The sequence below is a fragment of the Micromys minutus genome (genome assembly GCF_963924665.1).
Source record: "Micromys minutus genome assembly, chromosome: 9".
Classification (NCBI taxonomy): domain Eukaryota; kingdom Metazoa; phylum Chordata; class Mammalia; order Rodentia; family Muridae; genus Micromys; species Micromys minutus.
This window is the reverse complement of record NC_137978.1, coordinates 40963803-40976199: the sequence shown is the minus strand read 5'-3', so window position 1 is coordinate 40976199 and position 12397 is coordinate 40963803. Positions and strand designations below refer to the sequence as shown.

Below are 12397 nucleotides of genomic sequence, written 5' to 3'. Positions count from 1 at the left end.
GTGTCTCTTATTTTATGTGGGTCACCAGAATCTGATTATTTTTGCCACTATTAAATATCAGAAAACTTCAAATTAATGGACTCAGCCTCTTCCGTTCTTCCTCTAACTTCAGGAAAGCATGGTAGAGCCCAGACTGGCTGCTTTTTGACTTAATCTACCCAATCAGTTGGAACTTTGCCTGAGTGGTGTTCTAGCCACACGCTCCATTACGCTCCATTCTTTCCACTTCTGTTTAAGAAGCTGGGAGGGGGGCTGGAGAGATGGCTCAGTGGTTAAGAGCATTGATTGCTCTTCCAGAGGTCCTGAGTTCAATTCCCAGCAACCACATGGTGGCTCACAACCATCTGTAATGGAATCTGATGCCCTCTTCTGGTGTGTCTGAAGACAGCTACAGTGTATATAATAAGTCTTTAAAAAGAAAAAAAAGTGTGGGGGGGGGGCAGACATGCTATAGCATGCATGTGAAGGTCAAAGGACATCTTGTGGGAATGAGTTTTTTCTTTTTGCCATGTGGGCCTTGGCTTGGTGGCCATCACCTGTACCCACTGAACCATCTCACCAGCCTTACTCTTTGCTTCTTTATGTTGCCTCATTGAATGACCTTCATAGCCGATTGTCATAGTTGATTGTTTACAGTATCTTCATTGTTAAAATTTTAAGTACAGTCACTAAGGTTTGATACTTCCCTACTTGAAGATTCTCAGTGAATTTTGGACCAACCTTTTCTTAGCTGTAATGTGATAGAAAACAGAAGGAACATTTGTGGATAGGCTTTAAAACTCCTTGGAATTGCCAGGCAGTTGGTGCCACACCTTTAATCCCAGCACTCAGGAGGAAGAGGCAGTCTGAGGCCAGCTTGATCTACAGAGCTAGTTCCAGGACAGTCAAGGCTACACAGAAAAACCTTGTCTCAAAAACAAAGGAAAAACAAACAGAAAAACTTTGGAACTGTCTCAGAAAGAAAAAAGGAAGGAGGGTTGGCAAGATTCACTAAACCTGGTTGGTGATTTGGAAGGAAAGAAATGACTCCTACAAGTTGTCTTCTGACTGTTACTTGTGTATTTCACACACTTTTATCTTCCCCTCCCTGCCACAAAATGAGAGGAAGCTATGGTTCAGTGTTCAAAGACCCAGATACTTAGTATGTACAAGGCTCTGGTTTTGATGCCCAGCATTCTACACCCTCACACGAGCCTATAAAGGCTGTCCCATTTGTGCAGTCCCAGTACTGAGGAGACTGAGGCAGAAAACACAAGTTCACAGCCAGCTATCTTGAGAATTAGAATGTTTTTATGGTTAAAGAATTCTGACTTTCTGTATCTCTTGTTAAATTGAATCTCCATGTATTTGTTTTTCAGACCCAGTGGCTTATTGGCTCAGGAACGAAAGCTCTGTCGGGATCTAGTCCATAGCAACAAAAAGGAGCAGGAATTTCGTTCCATTTTCCAGCACATACAGTCAGCTCAGTCTCAGCGTAGCCCCTCAGAATTGTTTGCCCAGCACATAGTGACCATTGTTCACCATGTTAAAGGTAAGTTGATTATTTCTGCATATTTGTCTTTCTAAAACAGTATGACTAGGGAATGAAGAAGTCTCGGGTCTTTGAAGCTGCGGGCTAGGTTAAAGGAACAACTTTCAGCAAGAAATTTCCATGAGTGTTTTGAAATGCTAGCAATCTTTAATCATGATAACAAAATTTTCAACACAAAAGTATGAAGAGTGACTTTTTAAAGATTTGTTTTACATTTATTTATGTGTATGTGTTTGGGATGGGAGGTTCCCATGGAGACCAGAAGAAGGTATCAGATGCCCTTGGAGCTAGAGTTACATTTGCTTTTGAGCTGTCTGAGAAGGGTGCTAGAAAGCAAACTTGTGTCCTGGGAGCACAGCAACCTTTCTTTCCCACTTTCTATTGGCCTCTGAGAAAATGGAGCTGGGCAGGTTGAGAAATTGCCAAGAACAATGATTCAGAAAGCTGAACTGGGCTGGCTACAGGCTCAATCTAGAGTTAAAGTCCAGTAGTAATTGGTCCTGTGCCCCAAAGGGAGGTGAGCACCAGGGTCCTCTGTCCTTGTATCATGTTCCTAAGATATGAGAGCAAACTAGAAACCCAACATTGGATTGTTTCTGAACCAGCTGCTTTTCCTTCCTTTTTAAATACTTGTGAATACTTGAGTAGTTGTATCTCTGTGGCTATAGGTTCTTGGGGGAGTTGAACATTGTATCTGCCTTTGATAGCTTACTAATGTATTTCTTTGAATCTTAATAGAGCATCACTTTGGATCCTCTGGAATGACATTGCATGAACGCTTTACTAAATACCTAAAGAGAGGAAGTGAACAAGAAGCAGCTAAAAATAAGAAAAGCCCAGAGATACACAGGTGAGGTCTTCAACCTTACACTGGGGTTGTAATGTACTTTGTACATTTGTAAAGTACTCACTAATGTACTTTTGATCCAAAATTTAGGCTAATACTTTCGGGTTCTTGAATATCTGGGGACATTGGTATTTGAAAGTAGAAAGAATGCTTTGAAGGCTGTAGTTTTATCATATTGGGTCCAGTTACCTCATGTTCCTGTAGTAAGAATAAACACTGACTTCTTTTAAGCAACCTTATATATTTTATATATTTTGTTTAGGAGGAGTTGCTGGAGAAGAGGGTTAAGGGAGAAGCTTAAAATTGTCTTACTTCAAGGGGTTTAAGTAAAGTAAGGTCCAGCAAGTTTAAAACTTGTAATTAATGGGCTGGAGAGAAGGCTCAGTAGTTAAGAACACTGACTGTTCTTCCCAGCAACCACAAGGTAGCTCACAACCATCTGTAATGGGACCCTATACCCTTTTCTTGTGTGTTTGAAGACAGCTATAGTGTACTCATTCATATACATAAAATAAATCTTTTTTTTTTGTTTGTTTGTTTGTCTAAATCAGAGCACAAATCTACTTTTATTTATTTACTCTTCAATAGTTTAAATCCAGGATGGATACAGCACCACACAGATTCTGTGTCAAATGGCTTTTCCAGAAAGGTTGCTTTGGAATTTAGCACTGTTTCCATGGGCCTGAGTACTTTCCCCAGATAACTCTATTTTGTTTGATTTGTCTCCTGGAGTCACTGTATTGTTTTTTTGCTTTGTACATTGTTGCCTAAGTAGAACTCAGTTTCATCTCTGGCATAAACACCTTCAATTTTAAGAAGAGCTGTGTGCTTGTAGCCAGCAAAAATGTCCTTGCATCACAGCCTTCCAGACATACTTGAGTTTTTTTTAGAAATCCTGTTTCCAGCAGGCCTCCACAGGTGCCAAGATGACGGAAAGAGAAATAAATCATCATCATCATCTTTTTTTTTTTTAATTAAACTTGTAATTTGGGAATTTGTCAGGCACATGAAGATCTTGTATGAAAACAAACTTGATCATACCTGTAAGCCCTTAGTAGTTGATCAGATTAGTACAGGGGAAGACCAAGTTTGTAAAAACAGCCTTAGGTACAGCATCTGGTAGGGTCTGTTCCCCTAGGACAGTTTCTCACTAGAACTAGTCTCACAGAAAAATAATGAACCCATACACTCAGATTCTCAAGATGGAAACTGCTCTTTGAGTTTAGCAGAACATATATATGTAGTCAGGGCAGTAGATCTAAAATTGAATCTATCTTGCAAACCAGTAGCTCTGTTGGGAAGGAACAGAGGCTGAGCATGGCGATAAAAATTTTTACTCCCAGCACTGGGAGGCAGAGACAAACAGATCTGAGTTTGAGGCCAGCTCAGTCTACATAGCAAGTTTCAGGACAGCTATGTATGACTTCATAGATTGTCTCAAAAACAAAATAAGAATGGAGTGCTGGGGGCCATAGTTTAGTAGTAGAGTGCTTGCCTAGTATATATGCAAGGCTTTGAGTTCAATTCCCCTTCCCCTGCTCAAAAACAAAGAAAGAAAAGAACTTAGACTGTCAAGATGGCTCAACCAGTAAAACTGCATGTTGCCAACTCCCATAAGTTGTCCTCTGACCTCCCTGCTTGCTGTAGCTTGTGCATTAAAGGTGAGCACATGAATGCACAGGCACACGCAAATACAAATAAACTGATACTTTTTGTTTGCTTTTTGAGTCAGAATTTTTCTGTGTAGCCCTGGTTATCCTGGAACTCTTTCTGCCTCCCCAGTGCTGGGGCTAAAGCAATAAACTATGAAAAGTAACTGTGTATCTATGACTGCATTACATTCCTTAGGATCTAGAATGATAACCAATATTGTTCTGTAGAATAGTATACAATTTCTATATTTTTAATTTTAGGAGGATAGACATTTCCCCCAGTACATTCAGAAAGCATGGTTTGACTCATGAGGAATTGAAAAGTCCACGGGAACCTGGCTACAAGGTGAACTGTTGCTTTGATCAGTAATTCCAACAAATGAGTGCGTTGGGCATGAACTTGACAGAAATGTGTTTGTTTAAATTACTCTCTACTTAAGTTTGTGTTTTTCTTTTAAGGATGGGCATAATTCTAAAAATGAACTACAAAGGGTTAATTTTTATTAAAATGTATCAACAACCTTTGTGAAGTGGTTAGAATATGGTAAATGACCCCAGAGTCTATTGAGGTGAGCTTGAGAAAAAAAAGAGAGGCGTTTTGGAACAAGTGCCCATGATGAGAGAAGAAACTTTTTGTGATATTTTTCTGCTTGTAAGTATTATCAAATCAACTGTCTACATGCACTATTTTCAACCATGATTTCAGAAAGACATGCATGTCAGAGCAGAGTGAAATATTCATATCTAAAGTCAGTACACTGTGTTCAACAGCTGGTGCGCTTTTTTGTTTTTTCCTAACATTGTACCATATCATCTGTCAGTTACTGTTAATTTAAAATGGCCTGGCTGTATTTACAATGATGTGCACATAACACTGTTACTAAGAGGTTTAAACTCATGCAGTCTCTTACTATAAAATAAATGGATGGAATTTTTAAGATCTTAATATTATTAATTGATCATTATTTATATATACAGTTGAAACTTGAAATGAAAGATGGCTGTTCTGTGCTGCTGAAACCTTTTTTAAAAATATATTGTCTTAAATTTTTTTCAAAAAAATTTGTCTTTTTGGTTGAAAATGTTGAGAGACACTCTTGTGCAATCTCTGGTCTTCTACCCTCCCTTTTCCCTATTTCCACATGCCTGGCCCTAGTGAAGCAGCAGAAGTCTGTGCTCCATGCCTCCAACAGCTAGCTACTCAGTGATGCTGTCTAGTGGCCCCAGGAGCGGTTGCTGCATTTGTCATTTGTTGTCATTTATTTGTCTGTTTATTGGCTTAGACCCTCTCAGAAGCAGATTGATAAAATAATAAACCTTCCTATCATTCTTGCTATTATTTTCAATGAAATAGTATTGCATCAGGAAGTCTATGGTTCATGTATGTGAGATGTTAATAGAGTGGACAGCTTCCTGTTGTCGAGGGCTTGTTTCCATTAGTCCAGTCCTAGTGCATGGTGTCCCTGAAACCATCTTAGGCATTCACCCTCTTAAATTTTCCCAGGGTGTTATTGAAGGCATTGTAGAGGTGATCTGGCCAATGTTGCTTTTTTATCTTTTCTTACTTCTTAAAATACTTTAGGGTAGTTCTACACAGTAGCTGCTTTAGGTAGAGAGAAGTTAAGCGTTTCCTGTAAACCTAATACAAACACCTTTCAGTACTCATTTTGGCCATCTCCGTGTGAACACCTAGCCAGTTATTACTGGGACATAGGAAACAAAGTAAAATTCATACAACATTTTCAAGAGATAGCACCTTGATTGTTCTTTTGGAGAACAAAACAAAACCTGGCTGGGACGAGGCTCTTAGATCCCCAGGGCTTCCATTAGTAGAAACCACATTTGAGAATGAGAGTCAGCAGTTCTGGATCCCAAAACTGTAATTTTGACATCTTTTTGGCAGGCTGAGGGAAAATACAAAGATGATCCTGTTGATCTTCGCCTTGATATTGAACGTCGTAAAAAACATAAGGAGAGAGATCTTAAGCGAGGTAAATCAAGAGAGTCGGTGGATTCCAGAGACTCTAGCCACTCAAGAGAAAGATCAACTGAAAAGACAGAGAAAAGCCACAAAGGATCAAAAAAGCAGAAGTATGTGATGCCCCTGCCTGTCACCCTAGATTTTGGAGTAATCTCACTGTCTTGGTGGTAGTAGTTTTGTTTTGCCTTTTACTACAGAGTCTGAACACAAAACCCTGACTGGATTAAAAGTTACTATGTAGAAGAGACTGCTCAAACTCTGCCCCTCCAGCATTGAGATTACATGAGAGCACACAGCATGTTCCTTTGGGCTTTTGTGGTACACTGGTTAGGAATTACCTTCTCAAAAAACTGTCCTGGTTACACTGGTTAGGAATTACCTTCTCAAAAAACAACCTCTCTGCTGTTCCAAACTTGAACTGGCAGGCTTTTCTCTCAGGTGTCTCAGGCTGGCTTGGGGTGGCTTGAATTCCTGGTCCTTGTTTACCTCTCAAGGTTGGGCTGATAAATGTGCACTACATTGTCACTGGTGAAGAGGGGCAAATTCCCACAAGAACCTTAGGATTGAGTGTAAAAAAGTAATTCTGCTGGTTCTTTCTGAAGTATGCCAACCTTGAGTTGCAGTGTAACTATTAAGTTGCTTAAGCAGGTTTACAGGGCAATACCAGCCCTAACAAGGTAACAGTGGGCTACTAAATAACTCTAAGGTGTCAGAAGAACCAAGCTCCCAGAAGTAGAGACCTCAAGGTACTCCATAGTTTTTCTATTTTTTATTTTATTTATTTATTTATTTTACTTTATATGCCTTTGTGTTTTGCCTGCCTATGTTTGTGTGAAGGTGTCATTTCCTGGAATTGGAGTTAAGGAAGTGTGTGAGCTGCCATGTGGATGCTGGGAATTGAACGTAGGTCCTCTGAAAGAGCAGCCAGTGCTCTTAACCACTAAGCCGCTCTAGTCCCCCAGTTTACAGAAGGTACTTGTTTGATTCCCAGCACCCATATGACAACTCAGAACCATCCAGTCAGTCCTAGGGACCCAACAGATGCCCTTTTGGCTTCCTTTGGGCACAGCATGCTTGAGTGACTGAGTCAAAGGAAAATTATTTGATTGCATGATTTTCTTATTACTATGTACAACTGTACAGAAAACAAAAAGTAAAAACTGTTTTGACATTTTTGTTGTTTTGATTTGGGTTTGGTTTTTCAAGATAGGATTTCTCTGTATCGCCTTGACAGACTGGCCTTGAACTCACAGAGATCCACCTATCTCTTGCCTCTTGAGTGCTGGGTTGGAAGGCATGCACCACCACTGCTTAAATGGGGACTGCTAGAGTGTAAACTTCTCAGAACTTTTTGCAATAGCACTGAGTCAAAGTGGTTGTATTTTCACATTTTGGTCATGAGAAGAACAGTGTAAGCTTCTCCTTTTCATAAGTAGATATTAAAATAAGTGGGGGTGAAGGAAGATGTCTTAGTCAAGAGTTTCTACTTTTGTGATGAAACACCACAGCTAAAAAGCAAGTTGGGGAGGAAAGGGTTTATTTTATTTGGCTTACTTTCAAGAGCTATAGTTCATTACTGGAGGAAGTCAGGACAGGAACTCAAGCAGGGCTGGAACCTGGAGGCAGGAGCTGATGCAGAGGCAATGAGGGGTGCTGCGTACTGGTTTGTTTCCCCTGGCTTACACAGTCTACCTTTTTATAGAACTCAGGTCTACCAGCCCAGGGGTGGCACCACCCACAGTGGGCTAGGCCCTTCCCCCATTGATCACTAATTGAGAAAATGACTTACAGTTGGATTTCATAGAGGCCTTTCCTCAACTGAGGCTCCTTTCTGTGATGACTGTAGCTTGTGTCACTTTGGCACAAAACCAGCCAGTATAGAGGGCAAATTCCTTTTTTAAAAATGTGTATGACTGTTTTTCTCAAATGTATGCCTGGTGCTGAAGGAGGCCAAGAAAGAGTGTTGGCTCCTGGGGACTGGAGTTATTAGTGGTTTTGAGCTGCCATGTGGGTGCTGGGAATCAAACAAGTGCCCTTAATAGTTGAGCCAACTCTCCAACCCCAAAGTGCTTTTCATAAATGAAGAACTGAGAAGTAGACTTCTCTGTTCCCTTTGGCAGGGTTGGTACCATTCTGTAGTGTATAGACACTTAGTCATCATATTCATCTAGTTTGTCTAGTCTGTAATTTCCCCCAGATGAAGAGAATGGAAGAGAAATTACTCCAGAAAGAGTTACTGCCGATTCTGGGCTTAACAGCACAGCCTATTAGAGCTTTGTATGGGGTGGTTAGAATAGGAGTGGGCTAATTAGAATTCAGTTTGAATCAAGGCTCTGCTCAGCTCTGTTACCTATAAACTAAGTAATGTGGAATTCCCTGGTCACTTTGTTGAATACTTGTTTTATCAGTAAGGTGTTTCATCCTCAGAGTGCCACCCACACCCTTCACCCACCCACAGCACAGCGTTTTGTTTAGTACTAGTAGTGACAGCACACTAACAAAGGGGCTTTGCTGTGGTACCAGCACCAGCCAGTGTGACTCACAGGCCTACTTGTCTTCTCTGTTGATTCATGTGTTAGAGTGATACTGGAGGCCGTGGTTGTTTGTGTTCTGTATGTGTGATACATATTTACCACAGGCCTAGAAACTGTTGTATCACTGAAAATGATTGGAGAACCAGGAGGAAGCCCCAGGTCTATTGTTGGGTTGGGTGGACAAGTTGGTGAGTTAGTTTCTTGGTAGTTTATCTGTCTGGCTGCCAAACCAGTGTTGATTTCTTTCTTTTTGTCTATGTAGGAAGCACCGCAGAGCAAGAGACCGGTCTAGGTCCTCCTCCTCCTCTTCCCAGTCATCTCACTCCTACAAAGCAGAGGAGTATCCTGAGGAAGCAGAGGAGAGGGAGGAGAGCACCACAGGTTTTGACAAATCTAGATTGGGGACCAAAGACTTCGTGGGTCCAAATGAAAGAGGCGGCAGAGCTCGGGGAACCTTTGTAAGGGCCTCCCTCTTACTTCTGGTTCCTTCTAGTCCTAATTAAATCTCAGTAGGATACCAGTTCTTTTGCCTACAGTTTGAGAGCTAGTCAGTTGTAGATTCTTTGGTTCCCTAAACTTCTACATTCACTTGTTTCTCTGTTTTTAATCTCTTCCAAAGCCTTTTATAGCTTCCCAACCCAGAATTTTCCCCAATACCTTAGATCTTGCTTGAAGGAAGGCCTCTGGCTATGTATACCCCCTGGACTGTCTGCTTGGGGGGCGGGGGCGGGTGGAGAAAGGGATGGGTAGAAACTACTTGACTGGGAGACAACTTCCATTCCCTGTCAGGAAATTTCCTAGCAAAACACAGGGGACCTTCTACTGCTCACCTATGTTCCTGTTGCTTTTGTTTTTACAGCAATTTCGAGCAAGAGGGAGAGGTTGGGGCAGAGGAAACTATTCCGGTAACAATAACAACAACAGCAACAATGATTTTCAAAAGAGAAGCCGGGAAGAAGAATGGGATCCAGAGTATACACCTAAGAGCAAGAAGTATTACTTGGTAGGTGTCTGGACTAAGCAGAAAGGACCAGAGAGCCCTTTAACTCAGTGGCTCATTTGAAGGCTTTAATTGGTCTGTCTGACCATGTGCCTAAATGTGTGCACAGACTTAGAGCACTGTGCATCTGTTAGGATTGTGCAGCCTCTGGAGGGCTAAGTCAGTTTTGGTTCTTCTGGGTGTTTATGGATTCCAGAACAAGCAAGAGATGTTACTGTTGCCTTTCTTATCCTGTGATCTTTGACTCCTCACTCACTCCCCCATTCTCTGTCACCCTCTGTTACTGGATTGATATGAAAGGCAGTTCTAGACCTGTTTGAGGAGAAAAATATGTTGCTATAATGAAATGCAACTGAGATTTTCCCTCACCTAAGTTGTGGATCATTCCAGCTCCTCTGTACTGTTACCTAGTCAGTAACTCTTGGCCTCGTTATGATTCAGCAGGCCTATATCCAAGCCTGTGTGACTCTTGAGGGTTGTGCCCAGTTGCTCGGAGCCAATTTGAAGCTTCTAGAAGACTGGGTGTGGGGTTGTTGTGAAAAGAAGGGCCTTATAAAGGCCCTTCCCTGCTTCTGTTTGCCACCAGAAGGAGCATGGCCAATCTGATCTGATCATTATGTCACATTGCGGCCTTGGACAGAAGCAGCTAGCAGCTTGGCTGAGCTTCAGAAGCTAAGACTAGCTTTTGAGGTGGTGCCTCATACTACGAAGTCTAATAATTAGATGCGGTTGTCAGTACAGGTTTTCAAAATGTCTCATTCATCCATGTTTTGGTTAGCTCTCTGCTGTGGGAAACTCAGAACAGGGATTGTTGGAGGTGTAAGTTGCTTTTCCTTCTGTGACACATTGCCTCCTTAATACAGCTCAAGAGGGCAACCTGGGGTGGGAGATTTGAAAGTGCTGGGGCCTCGGGCGTGTCTTCTGCCAGCTCTTCTTTATCTAATGGCCCAGTTCCATTTCATGTTAGCATGATTAACTTTCGAGATTTTTTTGAGAAATGGTATTCTAAATAATTATAGGATTTGCATAATAATGATAGTAGTAGGGTAAACGGGTGAAATGAGATGATGCCTTGGTCTTCCTGCTTTTTGAAGGTGTTCTATCATTCTGCCGCTGTCCGCAATGTTCACACTATTGCCTTAGTTCCTTAGAGTTCTAAGGTACACCACTGATGTTCTTGGGTCTGAGCCTTGTCGGCATTTTGAGTGAGAGAAAGGCAAAAGGGAGGCTGAGGCCTGGGCTCTCTGTGGGCTCTGCCTGTGAGGATGTGGGTACAGGAGAGAACACCAGCACTGATCCAGTCTGCTTTCCTTGCAGCATGATGACCGGGAAGGCGAGGGCAGCGACAAATGGATGAGCCGAGGCCGTGGCCGAGGAGCCTTCCCCCGGGGACGGGGACGGTTCATGTTCAGGAAATCCAGTACCAGCCCCAAGTGGGCCCATGACAAGTTCAGTGGCGAGGAGGGAGAGATTGAAGACGATGAGAGCGGGACAGAGAACAGAGAAGAGAAGGACAGTTTACAGCCCTCAGCTGAGTAGGGGCCACTCTTAATGGAGCCCTTTCCCCTGGAGAAAGGCGCTGGGAGAGGCTGGTGGAGCTAAACAAGGAGCCTCAAGAAGATCCTGAAAACCCCACCCCACAACCCACTAGCCACACAGAATCCCACTACAGCAGAGTGTGTCCCTGGTGCCGTCTCACTGGACAGAATGCTGCCACCGAGCCTACATCAGGCCACGTTTCCAACAGACCACACACACTGGGCTCCTGCTGTTGGTAGTGTGTGGGGTGGGGGCAGGGTAGGGAGAATGATGCTGATGCTTGGACTTTGTTTTGGTTTTGTGGTCCCATCCCTACTTCACCCCCAATTAGAAACCAACTTTTCTTAATTTCATTTCCTTTGAAACTAAATAGGAATTTGGTTTTCAGTCCCTTCCTGTCCTGAGTTTTAAAAAGTCCTTATATTTTTCCTTTTTTCTTTTTTTGGGGGTATATGTAGTAATATTAGCATAAAGATTTTAATTTGGGCAACTGATTCTTGAGAGAAAACAAAGCATGTGAATAAAAATTGAAGTGTTCACCTCAGTTTGGGACCAAACTGCTTGGATCTTTGTACAAACCGGTTTTGTATGTTAAGGAGGAGTTTAAGGCCTTTCTGATCACCTCGTGTCCCCTTTCTACACAGCCATGTGTCACATGGAGTTGCTCCCAGCCTCCCCTGTGCACCCTGCTCTTGTCTGATTTCTCCTGGGCTGGGCTTCCCACTCTCCACCAGCAGCTCCAGTATCCCAAACTTTGTAGTCCTGCTGGTCTTCAGCAAACGGAGTGGAAACTGGAGGGCGGTTTCTGGACGGGGTTTTCTAAGAAACTTCTGAATTCTATTATCTTTACAAATATAAGATGAGAAAATAATTTTTTCAATATTTTTTATTAATCTTTTTATAAAATGAAAAGAAACGCCTATGATTGATTAAGGATGGTGGTTATGGCTGGGTGGTCTGTGGGGTTGTGTGTTTTTGGGTTTTTTTCTTTTTTTTTTTTTTCTTTTTGTTAACCTTACGTTTTGGGTTGAAACATTTTCAGATGTTGGGGACATCCTCATTAAAGGGTCTTGTGCTTGCCTTCCGGGGTGGCGGTCCCCACAGGTGAACCACTGCATCCGAGCATCTATTGGATGCCGACGGCACCCTCCTCCCCTAGCCTTCGCTCTTGGGTTGTTGTGCATACTTCCCTTTACTTTGCTAATTTCAGTAGTTAAATTGGTTTTACTTGAATGATTCATGTTTAGGGGAGAGAAAAAAAAACCCTTAAATTTTTGTTTCAACTCCTCCTGCAAATAAAAACAATAAATGAA

General features: G+C 42.1%; 1 protein-coding gene across 2 annotated transcripts in view; it reads left to right on the top strand.

Annotated features, from left to right (window-relative positions):
• Positions 1–12397, top strand: part of THRAP3 (thyroid hormone receptor associated protein 3) — a 37974-nt gene extending 25577 nt beyond the window's left edge. For both annotated transcript variants that reach the window (XM_080921178.1, XM_080921179.1), the window contains exons 6-12: positions 1359–1531; positions 2270–2381; positions 4292–4376; positions 5934–6121; positions 8808–9003; positions 9405–9548; positions 10863–12397. In XM_080921178.1, the coding sequence (XP_080777304.1) occupies positions 1359–1531; positions 2270–2381; positions 4292–4376; positions 5934–6121; positions 8808–9003; positions 9405–9548; positions 10863–11084 (1120 nt within the window). In that variant the 3' untranslated portion in view covers positions 11085–12397. The remainder of the gene's footprint in view (positions 1–1358; positions 1532–2269; positions 2382–4291; positions 4377–5933; positions 6122–8807; positions 9004–9404; positions 9549–10862) is intronic.